This window comes from Triticum dicoccoides, chromosome 6B, assembly GCF_002162155.2.
Source record: "Triticum dicoccoides isolate Atlit2015 ecotype Zavitan chromosome 6B, WEW_v2.0, whole genome shotgun sequence".
In the NCBI taxonomy this organism is placed as follows: Eukaryota; Viridiplantae; Streptophyta; class Magnoliopsida; order Poales; family Poaceae; genus Triticum; species Triticum dicoccoides.
Window position 1 is genome coordinate 629,450,661 of NC_041391.1, and position 19,826 is coordinate 629,470,486.

Below are 19,826 nucleotides of genomic sequence, written 5' to 3' on the forward strand. Positions count from 1 at the left end.
GGTTGTCATACTCATCGACATGCAAGTCGTGATTCCTATTACAAGAACATGATCAATCTCATACATCACATATCATTCATCACATTCTTTTGGCCATATCACATCACATAGCATACCCTGCAAAAACAAGTTAGACGTCCTCTAATTGTTGTTTGCATGTTTTACGTGGCTGCTATGGGTTTCTAGCAAGAACGTTTCTTACCTACGCAAAAGCCACAACGTGATATGCCAATTGCTATTTACCCTTCATAAGGACCCTTTTCATCGAATCCGATCCGACTGAAGTGGGAGAAACTGGCACCCGCTGGCCACCTTATGCAACAAGTGCATGTCAATCGGTGGAACCTGTCTCACGTAAGTGTACGTGTAAGGTCGTTCCGAGCCGCTTCATCCCACAATACCGTCGAAACAAGATAGGACTAGTAACGATAAGCATATTGAACAAAATCAACGCCCACAACAACTTGTGTTCTACTCGTGCATAGAATCTACGCAATAGACCTAGCTCATGATGCCACTATTGGGGAACGTAGCAGAAATTCAAAATTTTCCTACGAGTCACCAAGATCTATCTATGGAGAGACTAGCAACGAGAGAGAGGAGTGCATCTACATACCCTTGTAGATCGTGAGCGGAAGCATTCAAGAGAACAGGGTTGAGGGAGTCGTACTCGTCGTGAACCAAATCACCGAAGATCCTAGTGCCGAACGGATGGCACCTCCGCGTTCAACACACGTGCAGCCCGGTGACGTCTCCCGTGCCTTGATCCAGCAAGGAGAGAGGGAGAGGTTGGGGAAGACTCCGTCCAGTAGCAGCACAACGGCGTGGTGGTGATGGAGGAGCATGACACTCCAGCAGGGCTTCGCCAAGCACCGCAAGAGACGAGGAGGGAGAGAGGTAGGGCTGCGCCTTGGGAGAGTTCATCTCGTGTGTTTTGCAGCCCCCAATACCTAAGTATATATAGGGGAAGGGGAGGGGCTGCACCCCCATCTAGGGTTCCCTCCCTAGGGGTGGCGGTTTCCGGTCAATACAATTATAGCATGAATAATAGACAATTATCATGAACAAGGAAATACAATAATAACCATTTTACTATTGTCTCTAGGGCATATTTCCAACATTGTCCCCCCTCTCATTGGGGTTGTGGGGCGACTAGCTCACGGATTTATTTCTTACCTGTCATGTGTATCTATATGTTGTGTCATTCACATTGTCGATGTCTAGGCTTAGTCGAGCTAGGTGACACAAGCCACTTTTTATCGACATTTGATCGGTTTTTTGTAATAGTTTTCAATATTTGTTTATGTAATGAAGAGGCATAGCTAAGTTGGATATACAAGAGTAGGTATTGCTAGGATGATGGTCCGAACCATTTTTTTTCCAGAAATGATAAGTACCTGACGTCAAGTACGAGCACATGGCAAATTGAACGTTTTTATGTCAATTCTAATGACTCAAGTATGATAAGTTAGTTAACAAATACATCAATTTTCTGTCAAAAAATAAACCGAAGCACGAAGTTGCCATCCTCGCTTCACTAAACTTGTCATCGAAAACGTTCGATCCGCCATGTGCTCGTACCTAACGTTCGCGCGTTATCAGATTCCCTTTTTTCTGGAAAATCTGAACTAGTTTTTTTTTTGAGGTATTAAATCTGAACCAGTTGCTAACAATCCAACATCTGAGGCCCAAATGGAACAAAAGCCTGCTTATTGTCCCAGAATTCCAGTTCGGCCCATAAACACCCAATCTTCCGCCGCACGCTTCAGAAATCTGGAATGCGCAGGCGACGAGACGAGTAGAGGCGCCTCTGCCAAAACCCTCCCTCCCCTTTTCCCGCTCCCCCAAACGGCCGAAATTTTTCCCCACACGGCCCCCGCTCCGACCACCCCGCGCACGGCGATGGAGGCCGCCGCCGACGACCTCCTCGCGGCCCTCTCCTCCCCGAGCTCCCGCGCCGGCCTCCACTCCCGCTTCGCCGCCTACCTCCAGCCCTTCTCCCCCCACCTGCCCGCCGCCAACCCTAACCCCAAGCCGCCGCCGAAGAGGGCGACGAAGCAGGGCAAGCAGCAGCAGCCGCCCCCCGACGCGGCCGCCCTCCGCTCCCTCGCGAAGCGGTTCCTCCCGTTCCTCTGCCGCGCGCTCCAGCTCCTCCCGCCGCTCCTCCTCCCGAACCCTAGCGCGGGCGGCGACGCGGCGGGCCTCGACGAGCTGCTCGAGATCTACGGCCTCACCCTCGACTGCCTGGCGGCCATCTCGACCTGCCTCGCCGGGAAGCCCTACTCCGTGCTGCTCCAGCGCGGCCGCTTCGTGTGCTGCCTCGAGTCGCGCGGCCGCTACGCCCGCGCCGAGGCGGAGGCTGCCGCCACTCTCGACGCCCTCCGCTGCGCGCTCTCGCCACTGACGGCCGCAAAGCCTTCTCGTGGCGCTGCAATTGTTGCTCCCCTCCTCCCCGAGCCTGGCATTGCAGGAGAGGCTGGCGCGGACCCTGAAGTCACCATCCTTGCGGTTGAGCTCACCGTATGCCTTGCTAATTGTGCCAGCAAGGGCAAGGTGAAGGAAGATGCCTGCTACGAACGTGTTCGTAACCTTGTTGAGCAGCTCCGGCCATGGCTCCGGTGAGATAACGTGCTTTGCCAACTCTGCATTTTTTTACCAAGGAAGCATATACTGTGTGTGACTGAGATTTTGTGTGGTTGCAGGATTCTGACTGAGGGGGCCAGCAAGAAGTATCTCACTCTGCTTGTGAATGCACTGAGCCGCTGTGCCATTTTCCTGGCTGCCGAGTCTTCATTTTTCGACGCTGATCTTGTCCGTGAATTCTGTGTTGCAACCTTAGGGGAGTGTGAGAAGGCACAGCTGATTGAACGCTTGCCCATCGTACGTGTGTCTATCAATTTGATTGCCATTGAACTCAACAAATATAACTTAATTATATTGGTTAATGGTTTTACTGTTTATTCTTATTGAAGGTTGCACGCAAGATCTGTTCTTCTGTGGATTTGAGTTGGGGTGAGAGCACATCGCTTTTGCTTGCCGTGCTTGAGTCTGTTTTACGTGTCAAGGTAATGTACCTCTGAAACATGTTGATTTCACTAAAATTCAGAAGAACATTAAACTATACAAAGTTTAGCGGCAAAAACCGTGACTTGGCTGTACCAAATGATTGTGAAGCTAGAAATATGGTCCCTATATTAGTGAGATTCCTTGCTATGGAGATGTGTGTGTGTGTGTGTGTGTGTGTGTGTGTGTGTGTGTGTGTGTGTGTGTGTGTGTGTTTGTGTGATTAAAAGTGGAATAAGGCTTGTCAATAGTTGGATTTTGCAAATCTATCTTACGAAACATTGTTTCCTGTCCATGGTTTAGACTTCTTTAGACACTGCATTTGTTCTTTAATTTAGGCTGGCTTAAGAAACTGTTCATCCGTGTCATATAGTAAATTTTGTGCGAGGTACTTACTGTTTTGGTTGCTTAAACCATCTAGTTCCTCCTCCCTGTGACTGAGCAATTTCATGCAGATAAAACACATTGTCTTTCACTAAAATTTAGAAGCACATGATTGTGCCTAAGTTTAGCATTAAAAGTGGTGTCTTGACAACATCACATGATCATGAAGCTTACTTCCGACATTTAAACTATTAGTGTGGTTCCTTGTTTTGGAGATGTGCGGGTGTAACTAGAAGTGAATAAGGCTTGTTAATAGCTGAACTTTGTAAAGTTATCTTAGTAGACGTTGTTACTTGTTTCCAACCTATGGTTTAAACTTCTCTATTGACTGATAGAGTGCCCTTGTTATAATGTCAACCTGTTAGACTCGCATCACTTGAATACATCTTACTATGAGCTGGTGGTACTTATTTTAGTAGTGATACTGAATGTGCTAGATGCCTTGGAGCAGTAGATGCTGTTTAAGTGTCCTGATTCAATATGTTGTTTTAATCTTGAAGCATTCTACCTCCTTGTGATTACTGATGGTGTAAGTCATCTCTACTATTAAAGGGGAGTTTGTTGTTTACATTTCCATCGCATCCACCCCCTCATCGATACATGCCCCTTTCTGCCGATTTTTTTCCCAAACCATGCGATAACCCCGAAATTGTTGTAGTGTAGTATTGTGATTTTTCAGTAAAGATCCTGACCTATAAATATTCACAGCCCGGCTCATACGGGCGAACAATATTTACCCAGAGCCCTGTTGCGACCTCAATGCTCTTCTTGAAGGAGCTTACTTTAGAGCAAAAAAAGGGAATGAAAGTTAGGAAGACTACTGACGTAGGGCGGCGGGTGAGCTCAACCTCGAACCAAACAAGCAATTGACCGGTCCAGCACGGATTGAAATATGAGCCGGTTTGACAGGAAGCTTTTGAAAACGACCGCACCTCCTCGTTTCTTGGAAAAAAAATCCCTTGCAAAGCAATCAACAGAAATCAAATAAATCACCAATAGCAAGAAATCCCTTGCAAGAAAACAACAAAATCAACTAATGTAGTTGTATGTACACAATCTCAATCAATCATATCTTTCCTTACCTTTGCTTATGGATTCCCTCCACACAGCAAATCTCAATCTCAACCCAATCAAAATTTCCTACGCCGGACCACTAGAATAAAGTTGCCCCCGTTGCAACACACAGGTATTTAGGTAGTTATGAATAAATGACAATTAAGTCTTGCAAGCAGATTTCTGGTGTACCTCAGTTCTATATATTGTTTGCACCGAGGCAATGAGTTATTTTACCAATAAGACATTGTTAGTTGTTGTAATATCATGCAATTTTTTTTCAGGCCTACTTACCTAAAGCTTTGAACGAGTTCCTAGAGTTTATAGATTATTTTTCTCGGAGTTTTCTTTCAAATAGGGATGTAAATGCTGGTGCTTCAAAACTATTTTATGGACAAGGTGGTTTTTCTTCTGAGGTACATTATGTACTGTTTTTTTTACCAGTGCTCGATGTTAAGTTATACCATAACAGTGCTATTATTGTTTTTGATTAATTAATTTGCTTGCAACTTATAGATTTCCCCGCCCATCGCCTCAGTTCTTCATCTTTATGCTACTGGATTACACTTCAGTAGACAGCAAATGGAAAGCGAAGATCAGCCCTCTATGTCAGTGGATTTTCTCAAGAATGAAAAGAACCTACAAACTTTGAACAATGCACTGGGCACACTAGAACGGATTTTCTTTGCCACTGATGGCAAATCCAGTAAACATGATAATTTGGGTAAATATTCAAGTACACTAACTGATGCCAGGCATCCCAATAAGAAAGACAGTTATAGTTGTTCTCAGTCACGTGAGCATATTAATTTTTTGGCATATTTGGATTCTTTGGAGTTTGTTTGCAAGATACTATTGCAGCCTGCAAATGCAGTTTGGGAGAGCTTCTTCAAAGAAAAAACAGTCCCCACTTCGGGGAAAATGACATGTGTCTTAATGGCACTGAATCAGTTTATTGATTCCAGCCTTTTTGCTTATAGGTAAAGCCCATAAAATTGTACTGTATTATCTCACTGCAATAATCGAGTGATTTCTGATTTTGCAAGCTGTTCTTTTGTGTGTTGTAGCAGTTATACCAAAATGTCTGACGAAGAGAAGGAGAGATTAAATAAAACCTTACTGAGGGCCCTAGTGTCAGCAATCAAAATTTCCTTTGTGACCAAAGAGGCCATCCAGGTACCTAAGTCGCTTGTCCTATACTTGTATTTGAATCTTATTAATAGGAACTCAAGACCATTTAGTCATTTACCACTGGTGTTATTACTTGTGCATCATAGAACCCCTTGATTCAGCCTGTTATTGGTATCATCTTTGGAGCATTTTGTTGCATGTATAAGTTATTATCAATAAACAACTTTGTGTATTCTCCTTTACCAGTCCATTTTGTGGAGAATTGCTGTTAAATCACCGAATTTACTATCTTCTACTACCATCCCTATTAATGCATTTTGCTTTCATAGTCCAGAAGAGCTTGTATTCTATCAATTGTGCCATTTCAAGTACATGGATAAAGCTTGAGGATTTCAAATATTTGATCCCTTCAATTGGTAACATCGGCGTGACACTTTATAATATTGGACATTTTGAAGAGGTACCCTTCTAAGGTGCTGGTCTTTTACTTAAATTTGCTTTTAACTACGGAGTTTTGTACGATTGACTGTTTTAACTGCTTCAGGCACCAAAGGCATTAGAACTATGCTGCCAAGCAACATGGGCACAGATCAGACTTTCTTACTGTAGACTATCAACAAGAACGGAAGGTCACATCATAATTGAGGATCTACCGAAGGATACACTGAAGGATATCATTACAGATGCATTTGCTAGGATAGATAAGATGGTCAACACTCTCCATAGATGTGGCTCAAAAGTGATACGAGATATTGTTGTGAAGAGCTTGTCTGAATTGTTGGCCCATGGTGACACATCAGATTATCACAAAAGCTATTCGGTTCTGATCGAGTCGTGGGTGAAGGTATTGACATAAAAAAACTAGAGAAGCTATCCCACTTCAAACACTTTGCTGATTTGGTTTTGTTTATTTCTTATGCAAACTTTAGATAACACTTAAGGATTTTGCGAATGACCAAAATATGGATAGTGCCCCACTTCTATATCACTCTCTAATGGGCTACCCATCTCCCTTGCCAAAGAAGTTGATAGGCTCAATCTTAGAGCAGGTACCAGATTCTGTTTTGTTAGATTAAAAATAGTGTATCTTTATTTGGATCTCTTTCTGATGCGAAGTGCTTCGTGGACGTGCATTGGTTTTTGCAGGAATTATTAAAATATGGAGAAATGGAATCTCGTGCCACCATGCTCTGCGGAAATATGCAAATAAGAATAATAGATATTCTATTGAATGAACTTTATTGTTCAAAAGAGTACTATCTGGACAGATCAAAAGTTTTAGTTAGAAAGGCACATGCACTCCGTTCATCTGGGGTGCAAAACATAAGCAGGTGTCTTGAGTCCTTATCTGAAGCCATATCTTTACTGGTGAAGCCCTCGCCACCCCCTTCTTGTCCTGTTTTCTTATGTATACCATGGTAGGAAGTATTAGTATTGGTCTAGGAGTCCTATTAGGCTATGTTTCCTTTCCTTATACCCCAAGTCATGTGTAATATATATATGCTCCTTGGGCTACGCAATATAGATAAGTTGCATCATAACATACCACGAGTGAGATCTAAGATCATTTTCTTCCATCGAACCAGCGAAGCATCTTACTGGATTCATCTCGAGGGAATGCGATTGTGATGCATGAATTAGCTATTGCTTACTGCTTGCATGCACATTGTGCGCAGGAAGCCAATCGTGGCGGCAAGGTAACTGCTTCATATCCGAGCTGCATTTAGTTGAGTTCACAAGAATTGCTTGTAGTCAATTGTACTGTTGTACATTAGCTAGAACATGCCTTTCCTTTGTTTGCTCATGGTTATTTGTTATTTTGAATAGGTAATCTTTGATGATGCTAGGAGTGCCGTTGGCTTGTGGTCAAAGATGGGTACTTCTCAGCATTCTTCTCCTGGTGTGATCTTTCAACAGCCATCAGAAACTCTTGTACCACTTCTTTGTTCTCTTGTTGATTTGTTGGCCATGAAGGTAAGTCAAAGCTAAAACTTATTAGGTTTGATAAGATATAACTGTGCCTTTAGCAAGATAATTATGTGTTTTTTGCCCTATATCAGGGTCACTTTGAGCTTCAGTTTGAGCTGTGCAAGCTTATCATAATGATGTGGAAGCAAGAAAATTTACCCATAGAAAAGTTATTATCCATGTTATTTATCAACCGGCGCCTTAATCATGCGTGCTGTCATCTCCCAGTGGACCAGAATTTTTTTTCTTATGTGGCAGAACACCTTGGTGTTGATTGCCGCAATACATTGTTTTGGAGAAACTGTTTCAAAGGAGATTATCCTTCTCTTTCTATGTTTCTTCAGCAGTTGTGGCCTGTTGAATTCTTTTCTCAACCGTGTGAATATTCCCTTGGAAATCAGTTTGGTTTCAATGCTAATGTTGATGGGATTGTTAAAGTTGCATCATCTCTGGTTTCTGAAGTAAGCTCAGTTACTAGCATTGCAAAAATGTAGCTCTTATTGTCCTTTAGTTTTTCTGTTATGCATTTTGTATTGCTTTTTGCAGGTTCCTTTGAATAATCAATCAGCCTATCTGGCTGGCTGGCTGTATTATGATTCGTCAGAAAGACTTCTGTCAAGAGGACAACTTCTCCAGGTAATCATTTTCTCTCTCATCAATTTACTTTGGTGGAAAATCTCCAGCTATTATGAAATTTGCTTGACTGTAGAGCTGCTTTATAGTTTAGCCCCTTGTAATCAGAACAACTCTTTGTTTTGTTTTGCAGGCCATTTCATATGGAAGAGAAGCCCTCCAATTGCGCAAGAAGCTCCTAAAAAAGAAGTTCAAATTTAATTTGGGCAAGTTTGTAAGCAAGGAAAGCGAATGTTCTGGTGGGCAAGGCTTTGTTTCACTTGAAGCATGGGGACCAACAATGGCTGAAATTTGGCCAGATTGCACCAGGCCAAGCAGCATGAGAGATTCTTTCCTTACCCCATGGAATGTACTTAAATGTTACCTTGAAAGCATATTACAGGTATGACAATAGTGTGGCATGAGTTAAGTTCAGTACCAGCAAATTGATTGAAAAAGTTGGTGGAATATGTGCACCACCGCTAGCCATCTTTAACATAGTAAGATGAGTCCAACCTACTTATGAGTGATGGCTCATGTTGACACTGCTTTGGCTTTTGGCAATATCGCAATCATTTCCATAATGTAAAACATGGTCTCAAGTTGGCTACAGACTTTCTCATATTATTCATGTTTTTTCACTATGTACTCAGGTTGCTCTGATGCATGAGTTGATTGGTGATGGCGCCGAAGCAGAAGTTCTATTACGGACAGGAAAGGAGATATCATGTTTCCAAGGATTGCCAATTTTTGCTGTTGTTTTTACATCAGCGTTAGGTACATACATCTAGCGATGATCTGTCTGTTGGTTTATTGTTTTTATTCATCTGTGTTGGTTTTTATTCATTTATCCCTTCTTTCTCATCTTTTAGGTCAACTATACTGCAAGAGACAGCTGTGGGATGCTGCAGAGGGTGAGCTTAAACATGCTAGGGATCTCCTTAAAGAAAATTGTGAATTCATTTCATGTGAGACATGCAGGTTGACTCAAGAGATATCAGTTGATGTGCAAGCTGGGGATCTGTTTTGGAATCAATTTGACAAAGATTTGCAAAAACATTCAACATGCAATTTGTCTCGTGCTTTAGGCATGTACCGATCTGCCATGGAGAAATTGAATGACACCAGTTTGGAATTTTCTGCTGGGTCCTGTTGTAAACTTAATACTAGTTGCATTTTGGGCAACAAAGACTGTATTGCAGAAACCAAGCGTGGAGCTTGTAATCGTGGGAAAAAACCCTTAGCAGCCAAGGATGGAGTGTTACCTCCATGTACTCCTTGTTTGTTGTTCAGTCAAGCACCTATTGACCAGTACAATGAACTTGTGGGATTAAAATCTGAAAGGAAAAACTTGAAGAATGCCGAAAGTGCCCCACCATTGGATGTTAACGTTAAGACATCCAAAACTTCATCACGTTTAGCCAAAGAACAGAATGCGGCAGCTCATTCAAAGACTAGAACCACCCGATCCAGCAAGCGAACTGCACATGTGAAAAGTGAAAAAGATCTAGCTGAACTGAATAGTGAGAATGACATATCTGGGAGCGACAAATTGTCCACAGATGCTTTAGTCTGTGGGAAGCTAAGCTGCTCCCTTGATGGTGTTTACTGCAGCAGAGATGACATATGCAATATGTTTGGGTGTTGGAATTGCCTTTTTGTTGATTCACTCAATTCTGAGTCCATTGAGAATATATTGCAGTTCAGAAAAGACTGCATCCGCCGACGCCATCTTGTGTCTCTTCTGTTAAAAACAGGTACTATTTTTATCCATGTTCTGTCATGTGCCAAACCAATCTGTGATATACTTCAGTTATGAGACACGCAATTGAAGGTTTCACATACCTAAGGAATCTCATTGGTTGGTAACTTGGTGCTTCATTATGTCAAAACTGACCGGCCACAACAATGCCTGTGAAACAAACAGTAGCCTAAGTTTCTTACGCAAGTTGTACAAGTAGACACTCCCTGAAAGCTCTCACATCACAAATATAGCGCTCCACATTTCTACATGCGATACTTGGAAATGTATGGATCTGTTAGCTTAAGTAGTTTGATCAAATTTGATTTCTTGCTTCTGTAGTTGGGCTACTTGTTGATCATTACTTATTAGTTAAGTTCCTTAATTCTTTCATATTATTCAGTCCTGATGTGCTGCCTTTGCAGCAAGAGCCTTGGGAGCTCAGGGTGGAAAGCATGGAGCTCATGAAGTTCATAGTATCTACTGGCAGTGTATATCATTGTTGTATTTCAGATCTCTTCCTCAAGGTTGTTATAGAACCTATGAGCCTCATTTAATTGGACTAATCATGAATGAAAATACTGGTGATTTTCTTTCTTTAGAGCGTGCGGAAATACTATGTAGTATGAGTTTCTTTTTGCTGAAGGGTTTCCTTTCAGAACAGTCAAGGTTTGTCTAAATCAATTCCCTATTATGCATCAGTCACATGCATAACATTCTGACCGTAGCAGTTCACGACCCTTGCTAAACTGTCATCATCACTATCTGCAGGGATAGTTGCTGCAGCTTCTCTAGTGTACAAACGGCTGATATCGTTTCTTGGTTGCTGAAAGCTTTTGTGTTATCTGGAGAGAGTCCTTCACTTCTTCAGGAGGTCTGTGATATTCTCAAGTCATTCGCTCTCGTAATTTTAAATGCTTAGTTCGTATATCTTTCTACCTCTTTTTGTGAGTGTCTGCTCAAGTCAGGCTATTTTTTCCTTTTGTCGTCAATTATACACTTACTCCTGTCTTTACATCCAACTCCCCTATTGCAGGTTTGCAGGCTACTCACATGCATATTCTTACTCTCAACGATAGATTCCACGGTTCAATTACCTTTGTATTCCAAGGGATCTCTCTCTTTGAATCATTGGGCTGCTTACTTTCATCAAGCTTCTGTTGGAACTCATCTCAATTGCCATTACCTTGCAAGCTTACAGGCATTGCCCAGAAGAACAGATTCGAAGGTTTGTACCACTCCGAAGTTCACAACCAGATTAACACATACTGGCGTACTTCATTTGTTGTAATAATTTCCCCTTCATGTTTTCAGGGTCTTGTTGGAGATTTCGCAAACAAGATAGATGAGGTCCCAAAGTTTCTAAGGTTTAAAATTTTAAATAGTTAACTTGCTGATTTATTGTTTCATATGGTGTATGTACATGTATAATTAAACTACAATTTCGGTATCAGGTTTTCATCGGCAGACATGGAACATCTCGAAAAGCATGTATCAGAATTCTTCAATCAACTTCCTGATGTACCAATTGTGTGCATTAGTATGCTTGGAGGTGATTTTGTGAATGTTCTTGGGGAAGCACTTCTTCTCCCTTCCCTGTTTCCTGCTTGGATGTTGCTCTCAAGGTTTGATTCAACAAACAAGCCTACCACAATGCTTCTACCAGTGGATTCTATTTCAAAAGGTGTGTAGATTGCCTGTTGTGTTGCATAGTCTTATAAGTTAATATTGGGTCTCTTGCACTTTTTATTCACATGCTTATTGTTTGACAGAAGCACATAATGAAGACTCTTCTATCAAAGAACTGGATAATCCAACTAGAGCTTCAGATAAGAATTGGAAGTGCCCTTGGAGCTGCACTATTATAGATTATGTGGCTCCAACTTTCAGAAAGCTACTTGAGGATAACTTTAGATCCCTCTCTGGTGCAACTGATATTCCAAAGGATGGACAAGCAAATGCAGTAAGGTGGTGGTCGGATAGAATGAAGCTCAACAACGACCTTAATGAGATACTGGAGTAAGATTTCTTATGTATGCTACGCGTGCAACTGTAAATATTTTAAGACGGTCTCTAGATATCTTGCTCCGTACATTATTGAAGATTTGCGTTTTCATTATAGGATTATGTTTTAAAAATCAATATTCCTTTGTTCTGATGTCTTTGTTTGCCGTTTTGAACAGAAACATGGAAAAATTGTGGCTAGGACCCTGGAAATATCTTCTGCTGGGGCACCAATCAGCTGACCAACACAGTGAGGCAGTGCTGGAAAATCTAATCACTGGTCTAGAATCAGAATTCAAACTTGAAGCAAATCCGGCGCTCATCAAGGTCATCCTTGGTGGGGTTGCATCAGTGGATGAACTGAAAGAATGTGTTTCTCAGCTTGTATCATATAAAGCTTACTTTGGCAGGGGAGGGTGTTGTGGAAGAGATAGACTTAGAGCCTTCTCTTGCCAGATTGATGCTGAAGCTCTGGTGTCCCTTGAGCATTTATGCAATGGTGTAGTGAATGAGCTGGCCGAGCCAGTTGAGAGAACTCCAGTGATTTTAGTTCTGGATACTGATGTGCAGGTGAGCATTATGATATCCTTATTATTGGTTATCTCTTCTGTTATTAAAAAGGTCTTTTTGACTCTGTTATAAGTTTTGACGGATGTTCCACCTTACTGATTAGCCACTGGAAGGGATAAATTAAATAAAAGCTGTGTCATCATTTGCATCTACCTTGATGTGATCTAATGTAATTCATTTTTGCGGTAAATAATTAAACAATGGATGAAACAACACTGTAAGGATCTTTCATGGTAAATTTTAGTGTAGCAATATTCTTTAACCTCGAAAGGAAATGTTGTACTGCTAGCTTTCTCGTATTCTTTGTCTAGCAATATTGCCAATAGAAGCTTTTTTCGATCCCCATCATATATCTTCTTTAACCTCTTCTTAAAAATGATTGAGTGCAGATGCTTCCTTGGGAGAACTTGCCTGTGTTAAGGAATCAGGAAATGTACCGCATGCCGTCAGTGAGAAGCATCTTTCTAGCATTGACTAGAAGCACTAATCATCAGAAAGATGCCAGTGTCATAGACCCTCCTTTTCCTGTTATTGACCCTTTCAATGCATTCTATCTGTTGAATCCTGGTGGTGATTTGATCAGCACACAAGAGGAATTTGATCAGTTGTTTAGAAACTACGAGTGGAAGGTAACGATGATCTGTTAATTACTTAGAGATGATGAGAAAATGTGCTGCTTGTTTAAACAACCTTCTCAATGGTGAATATTGCAAAAGAAGAATCCTACACCTGTGTTGTATAAACAATGTAGTCTGGCTTGCGGAAGTGGAACCTTTAGTGTTTTCTTTAAACTCTAGAAATGGTAAATATAAATAGTTGGAAATCTGGTTTCCTGGTAGCTTTTGGTGCAGACTCTACATTTGAGTGTATTGTTAGTTTCAGTAGTCAGGCATGCATCAAGTTTAGCATACTATATATAGATGATGCAACCTGCTGAAACGCTTTGACGTCTGTCACAAGGAAATAAGCCATGTATCCAAGAATGATGCAAGCTAGTTAAAGTATAAATTTGGATTTTTCTTAAAGCAATCACCAGCATATAATTGTGATGCATTGATGCCATGCAGGGAAATGCTGGGGATGCTCCAACAGCTGAAGAGCTTGTCTTGGCCCTGAGGAATCATGATCTTTTTCTCTACTTTGGACATGGAAGTGGTATGCACTATGGTCTATGGATATAAATATTGGTAGTTAAGTCATTTTGCTGGCTTGTATAATGTGCTTGTGTCGGAGTCATTTGAACTTCCACGGCTTCAACCTTCAACCTTTGAAGCCATCAAAGTGTAGCGCATTACCATAATACCCACACTATAGGATGCAAGCTAAAAAACAGTGTCTGGTTCTTCTATGGGCATAGCTACCCGTGTTAAGTTATTTTGTACAAAATGCTCACCAAGCTTCTATTGAAAGCTTCCACAGGAACTTTAACTAGTACTCCAAAAGCTTGTCCCTCAAATGGATGTATCTAGCACCAAGTTAGTGCTAGATACATCCATTTGAGGAACAAGCTTGGGACAAGTTTTTTCGGACGGAGGGAGTAGATGACACATACTTTTATAGAACTTATTACTTGTATAGTAGTATAGTGGCAGATGTATCAGTAGGAACTATTGCTTCTGATGCTAGTGCTAACAAATGCCTTCAAGTCTGATGGTTTGATGACCACTTGTGCTATTATTGTTGAGGAATATGAACTCCAAGCACTTTGTACCGTTCAGTATTCAGATACTTTTTATAAACTGGGTACTGCTCAGGTATCTGTTGTACTAACAGAGTGTTCTAACTAGTCTGAGAAAATGTTGCAGGAAGCCAGTATGTCTCTGGAAAGGAAATCGAGAAGTTAGATAATTGTGCAGCTGCTCTCCTCATGGGTTGCAGTAGTGGGACACTTCATTGCAAAGGAGCGTATGCTCCTCAAGGGGCCCCTTTGTCTTATTTATTTGCTGGTTCTCCGTCCGTCATTGCAAATCTCTGGGACGTCTCGGATAAAGATATAGATCGATTTAGTAAAGCACTGCTCAATTCATGGCTGCAAGAAAATGTCACGGCTGCCAAGAATTGCTCTAAGTGTTGCCCTCTGACCCAAGAATTTGAGTCCATGACCATCGCCGCGAAGGACAATGTTAGGTCAAGACGAAAAGGCTCACAAGCTAGGAAGCAACAACAGACAGTAGAGATGGGCGGCAGTAGTAGTTGCTGTAACTGCGGGCACAGGCGAATAGCTTCACATATAAGTGAAGCTAGGCGTGCTTGCAGGCTTCCTCTTATGATCGGTGCATCTCCTGTTTGTTATGGTGTGCCTACTATCATCAGGAAGAAGTAATGGACATGCAGTATTCTAATGGGAGATCATCGTGGACTGCATGCTGTAGTTCTGGGCTTTGAGCCACTGATGCAAACCGAGGGAAGTGCCATGATAGGCTATGCTGTTGTTTGTACTTAGCAGCAGATGCAGAGCTAACAAGATAATGCTGATTGGCTGTTTTTTACCCGGGGACCAGCCCGAAATTTCATCGATTCTGACGAGATTCAGTGCTGTGCCAACACAGGGTATATACGAGTAAAATTATGCTCCGGGAAATCAGTAGCATGTAGAGCAAATGAACCTTGATATGTTGTTAATTTGTTATACATGTGCTTCCAAATGTAATTTTGAGCACATATGTAATCTTATGTTCTGGAAATCAGTAGCATGTAGAGCAACTGAACCAGCCCCAAGGCAACTGCTAACTGTTGTTTGTATTATTTTGTACACTACAGATCTGATTCTTTCTGTTACATTATAATATAGCTGGTTTAATTGTATGTTCTCGTACCGTTGTAGTAGCTTCCATAATATAGCTGGCAAAGTTTTTCTCCTTCAAAAGTCAAGCTTCATAAACTTTGACCAAATTTAAATCAGCTACATCATGATTCATGACTCATGAGACATGTTTTTTTACATGGATTTTGCTACAAATTGATGTCAGTTTTTCTTAGCAAGCATGACAAATCCTTGCCATGTTCAGTTTTTTTGCCAGGAATTGCCTTGCTTCTAAAAAAATTGCCATCCCCGCAACAATATAATTTTGACATAAAAACCGTTTGATTTGCCATGTTTAAAAATCCAACGCCAGACTTTATTTTTAGATATTCTTGGTCGTTCTCATGTGCTGTATTATGTGAGTGCATCTGCGCATTTCATCGTTCTCATGTCTGCAATTATTCATAGCTTCACCCGGCAGTGCAGTGAGTACTGTATTTAAAACCCAACAGCATGTCACAAGTGAAATACGCTGAACAACGCAATATCCAACACATCAGAGCCACGCGCACAACAAAGAACAGCAGCTGGAATAATTGGCCAGAAACAATTGGAAACTACACAAGCCGCACAAGATGGATGCGGCATTTTCCTTTTTCAGCAAAGAATGTGAAAATGATACATGGTTGATGGAAAGCAATGATGAGCTGAGGTTAAGACAAACTACTTTGGTACAATGATCATGAACAAGTAAATTTTGGTTGGAATTGATGAATGCCAGGCACCAGGGAATCAGCTGTGCATGTACTCTGGTGACAGAGCCCCTGCCTTCTCAATTAGAATCTAAAAACAGTCTTCCACGGTTCCTACGGCGTCGCCGGCGACGCCTGTCTGATCTAAGCATACCCGCCCCTTCCCCTCCGGCCAGAGCCATGTCATCCTCGTCGTCGCCCTCCAAGGTGAAAGGGTACGGGGTGGTTCCATTGGCGCCACCGCTGCTAACCGCATAACCTTCCTCGGCATCTCCAGGCATGCCACTTGGACTCTGGAGCCTTTGTGTTCGGTGTCGCTGAGCAACTTGACGCATCATGAATATTATCAACCTCCGAGCGTTATCCGCCTCCCGGTCATTGCCACGGTCGTCGTCGTCGCTGTCTTCGTCCTCCAAGTCCGCTCCATCCTCCAGGTCCAACACATAGTCACCCCAAACCACTGCCCTCCCCATTGATGAAGTGACCGTGCTGAGCGCGTCTTCCCTCTCTCTTTCAAACTCGAGCGATCTCCACTTCTGTTCGACGGCGGGATCCACTTCCCTTGGCTGCACAAGAGGGTGCTCCAACTTCACATGCTTGCGGAGTTCCTTGTACGTCCCCACAAACGAGCAGCCATCCTGCATGCATGTTCTCCTTTTTCCGTTCAGATAGCTTCGAGCTGGTTCTACCACAGTCCACCCCTTTACTTTGCCACGACACAATGGGCATGCGAGGTCAATGGACTCGGTCTTCTCGACTGCAGTCAATGGCACAAAGTCCAAGGTACTGCCAACAGTGCTGGCAGGCAGTTCCTCAAGCAATGCCCCCTTGGTGTATGCCTTCTTGAACTGATCGAGGCAATTTGAGTGCCGGTAGCTCGTTCCACACATGTAAGGGCGACAGCCCTTGTCATGAGATGAACAAAGGAGAAGCACAGCATTGTGTGGGTATTCCATGCACACAGAGCAGTTGGCATCTTCCCAGTCCATCTTCTGCACAGCTGGCAGTGCTTTCTTCCGGTTGGCTCCTTTCATTGCCTTCCAGCGGTACGAAGGAATGGGATACGGCGTGGCCCTGAGACGACGAGCCGCATGCCTCTTTGCCCTTGCATTTCTTGCCATTTTCTTGGAAACCTGTCTGGAAAACCATCACTACATGAGCACCTCATAACAGAGTGTAACTTACGATAAACAGGACGATTAATACTCACTCTGTCCCAAAATAAGTGTCTCAACTTTGTACTAAAAGTTGAGACACTTGTTTTGGGACGGAGGGAGTAAAACATAAAGGAGGGGAGAGATCAGCACCACACCAGGAACATGAACAAACAAAAGAAAGTCCCTTCCAATTATGTTAGTATAGTAACAATCAAAGTCATATGAAGGAGAAAATGATATCAACTCATCCAGCATATTCTCTGCCCCGAATGGTTCAACGGAATAAGCAGCAGGGCAGCAAAGGGGGGTGACAGCATCAAACACAATCAAGTAGACTGGCTACAGGAGCCAATTTCATTAAGTTCTGGGTACTGGGATCGTACACTGCCAAGATCATCAGGAGAAAGTTCTACCCTAGAAAGAAAAACGAATACGCAAAGCCAAGCCCTGAAGATTACTTGATCTGCATCACTCATGATGAAGAACACATCATAGATCAAAGTCCACAGAGATAATGTAGAAGGTTGTGAATTGTGTCAAAAGCACACAAGTAATAAAGCTGAAGCATATTACTGATGAAAGTGTATCAACAGATTGCCAATATACATACAACCAAGAAGCACATCAACTTGTAGGCAAATAATCATGTTTATATAACCAAATCGACCCTCCCCCAGATTTAGATTGAGATAAGAACAAACTGTTTAGCAACATTACCACACAATTGCAGCTTTACTCTTGCAACAGCTGTCCTCAAACAGGCAATCAAACTTCAGATCCACAAGAATGGCTAACAAAGCAGCGCATGCACCAGAAGTCACAAATAGACTTTCTGGGATCCAAGTACAGTTGGGTACACGGATAAAGAAACAAGGAGCTGGAACAACCAGGAGCATTGAATAATGAAATACATCAGATGTGATCTACATTCCCCATTAAAAAATCACACCTAAGAGCTAGATAAGACTAGCTAAAGGAGAAAAAACCAGCGACTCACATGGAGCATCTCAGCTCGTCTCAGATCTGCCAGATTAGATGTGAGAAAACAAGGAACAACACATACTACTTTTTTAATTGGAGAGAATCATTTGATACTGCACTTGGGCCAAAGATTCCATCCTTTGAGGACATGCTACGTTACCAGCACACGGAAAGAATATGAAGCAAAGGTGTCTCCTTTAAGTTTCACTTTGCTCCTGGTCCTGCTTACACGATAAATGCAGATTGCGAGCACATGGAAGGAGGTTGGGAAATGATCTCTTTTGCCGCAACTTGTTGTCTTGGACCCAAATCCAGCATTCTCGAGCCAACATTAGCGGCAGAAGGATGCATTTATTTTCCTTCCATGTAAAATAAAAGCACCCTATCCACTCAATGGTGCAGTAGTAACTAAGCAAGATCTGCCTTCCTGCACTTCAGGCGAAGAACTGCATGCCAGAATGCTAACAAATCCGGAGAAGGCAGCCCTGTTGCTTCACTTAAGACTCGTAATTACTCACATTCCTAGGGAAATGAGCATCAAGTTGATCATTTCCAACAGAAAAGAGAAATCCAGACACAACAACAATCGCAATTGCACACCAAATTCATTGATCACGCCATTGTGGCACATGGTTCCAATCTACAGTACACGCAGAGCCAAACACCAAGCAGAAGTGACAAAATTACTGCTTCATCCACTCGCAATTGGCGGAAGAGAAGCCCTCCTTTGCTCGGGTAACTTCAATCTAGGCCAAAGACCCAAGAGATCGTGACCGCAGGCACCCAAATCCTCACTGCCCCGGGCGAAATTCCCACGGAGAGGGTGAATTTTGGTCACCTCATGATAGATCCCCGCCCAGACCGCTGCCGGCAGCGCGCCCACCGGATCACGGCCTGGGCTCCCCAGATACTGCCCCGGGCCGCCTCCTTCCCGCCGGAACCAGCCGCAGAGCACCCGAATCGCCGCCGGGACACCCGAAATTCCCCGGGAAGATGCCGTTTCCCCGCAATTCCCAGCGCAACACGCAAGCAAAACCACGTCCCTCACCACTCCACGCCCCAGAGGAGCAGACCTCACCCCATCCTTCCCAAACCAAAACCACAACCACCAAATCGACCGATAGAAAGCAGAGGCAGAGCAGGGGGCTATAGTTGGATATATACCTAGAGCGCGGCGGGGTCGGCGAGGGGCGCGGGTCCGGGAGGTCCCGGCGGCGGGCAGGCGCGAGGCCGCGGCGGAGTCGGGCACGGCGGGGCGACGACGGCGGGCGCGAGGAGGAGTACGGGGAGGAGTGCAGGGGAACGGAGAGGACAAGGACGCAAGTTATGGAGGCGAACGATTTGCTCGAGGGAAGGGAGAGAGAGAGAAGAAGAAAAGTGGCGCAAAAAGAAGAGAAAAAAACTGGATAAGGAAAAAAAAAAGAAGGAGCGAGGAGAGAGAGAGTTAGAGAGAGAAGGGAAGTTGGGAAATGGACGCAAGGAGGGAGGGAGGGGGAGGAGAGAATGGGCGGTGGACCAAGGGTTGGAGATAGGCAGCCACGTTTGGTTTTTTGTTGCGTTCGCGTTGCAATTACGGCTGGTTTTTGGTGCGGGGGAGGCGTGGGGCGGGTCCGTGGACCGGACCCGTCGCGGGCGGACACGAGGGTCGCGGCGGCGAGGCGGGGCGC

The 19,826-nt window shown here is 43.3% G+C and overlaps 2 protein-coding genes across 7 annotated transcripts; one reads left to right on the forward strand and one right to left on the reverse strand.

The window, feature by feature from the left end:
• The first annotated feature begins 1,821 nt into the window (after nucleotides 1-1,821).
• LOC119322508 (separase-like) lies at nucleotides 1,822-15,331 on the forward strand. Of its 5 annotated transcripts, none has more exons than XM_037595991.1 (27): nucleotides 1,822-2,618; nucleotides 2,703-2,880; nucleotides 2,973-3,065; nucleotides 4,785-4,916; nucleotides 5,017-5,480; nucleotides 5,568-5,676; nucleotides 5,966-6,091; nucleotides 6,176-6,475; nucleotides 6,561-6,680; nucleotides 6,778-6,999; nucleotides 7,218-7,328; nucleotides 7,459-7,605; nucleotides 7,692-8,060; nucleotides 8,146-8,235; nucleotides 8,366-8,614; nucleotides 8,865-8,988; nucleotides 9,084-9,968; nucleotides 10,378-10,621; nucleotides 10,724-10,826; nucleotides 10,989-11,180; nucleotides 11,267-11,319; nucleotides 11,407-11,636; nucleotides 11,725-11,971; nucleotides 12,136-12,526; nucleotides 12,916-13,155; nucleotides 13,594-13,681; nucleotides 14,332-15,331. In XM_037595991.1, the coding sequence occupies exons 1-27, from the start codon at nucleotides 1,903-1,905 to the stop codon at nucleotides 14,847-14,849; spliced, it is 6,741 nt and encodes a 2,246-aa protein (XP_037451888.1). In that variant the 5' UTR covers nucleotides 1,822-1,902; the 3' UTR covers nucleotides 14,850-15,331. The 5 variants fall into 5 exon arrangements, with proteins under 5 accessions (XP_037451888.1, XP_037451889.1, XP_037451890.1 ...); XM_037595992.1 differs by having other exon boundaries at nucleotides 5,571-5,676; XM_037595993.1 differs by lacking the exon at nucleotides 4,785-4,916.
• Nucleotides 15,332-15,879: 548 nt separating this feature from the next.
• LOC119322509 lies at nucleotides 15,880-19,581 on the reverse strand. 2 transcript variants are annotated; one of them, XM_037595997.1, is made up of 2 exons: nucleotides 19,324-19,581; nucleotides 15,880-17,154 (listed from the first exon to the last, which is right to left on the reverse strand). In XM_037595997.1, exon 2 carries the CDS (start codon nucleotides 17,140-17,142, stop codon nucleotides 16,102-16,104), a length of 1,041 nt encoding a protein of 346 aa, XP_037451894.1. In that variant the 5' UTR covers nucleotides 17,143-17,154; nucleotides 19,324-19,581; the 3' UTR covers nucleotides 15,880-16,101. The 2 variants fall into 2 exon arrangements, with proteins under 2 accessions (XP_037451894.1, XP_037451893.1); XM_037595996.1 differs by having other exon boundaries at nucleotides 15,880-17,158; nucleotides 19,324-19,580.
• Between the last annotated feature and the right edge of the window lie 245 nt (nucleotides 19,582-19,826).

Excerpts from the sequence above, each read along its gene's own strand:
- LOC119322508 (XM_037595991.1), top strand. The coding sequence starts at position 1,903 with ATGGAGGCCGCCGCCGACGACCTCCTCGCGGCCCTCTCCTCCCCGAGC. Across the intron at positions 4,917-5,016 it reads AAGGTGGTTTTTCTTCTGAG|ATTTCCCCGCCCATCGCCTC; the intron begins GTACATTATGTA and ends TGCAACTTATAG. Across the intron at positions 8,061-8,145 it reads CATCATCTCTGGTTTCTGAA|GTTCCTTTGAATAATCAATC; the intron begins GTAAGCTCAGTT and ends TGCTTTTTGCAG.
- LOC119322509 (XM_037595997.1), bottom strand. The coding sequence starts at position 17,142 with ATGGCAAGAAATGCAAGGGCAAAGAGGCATGCGGCTCGTCGTCTCAGG.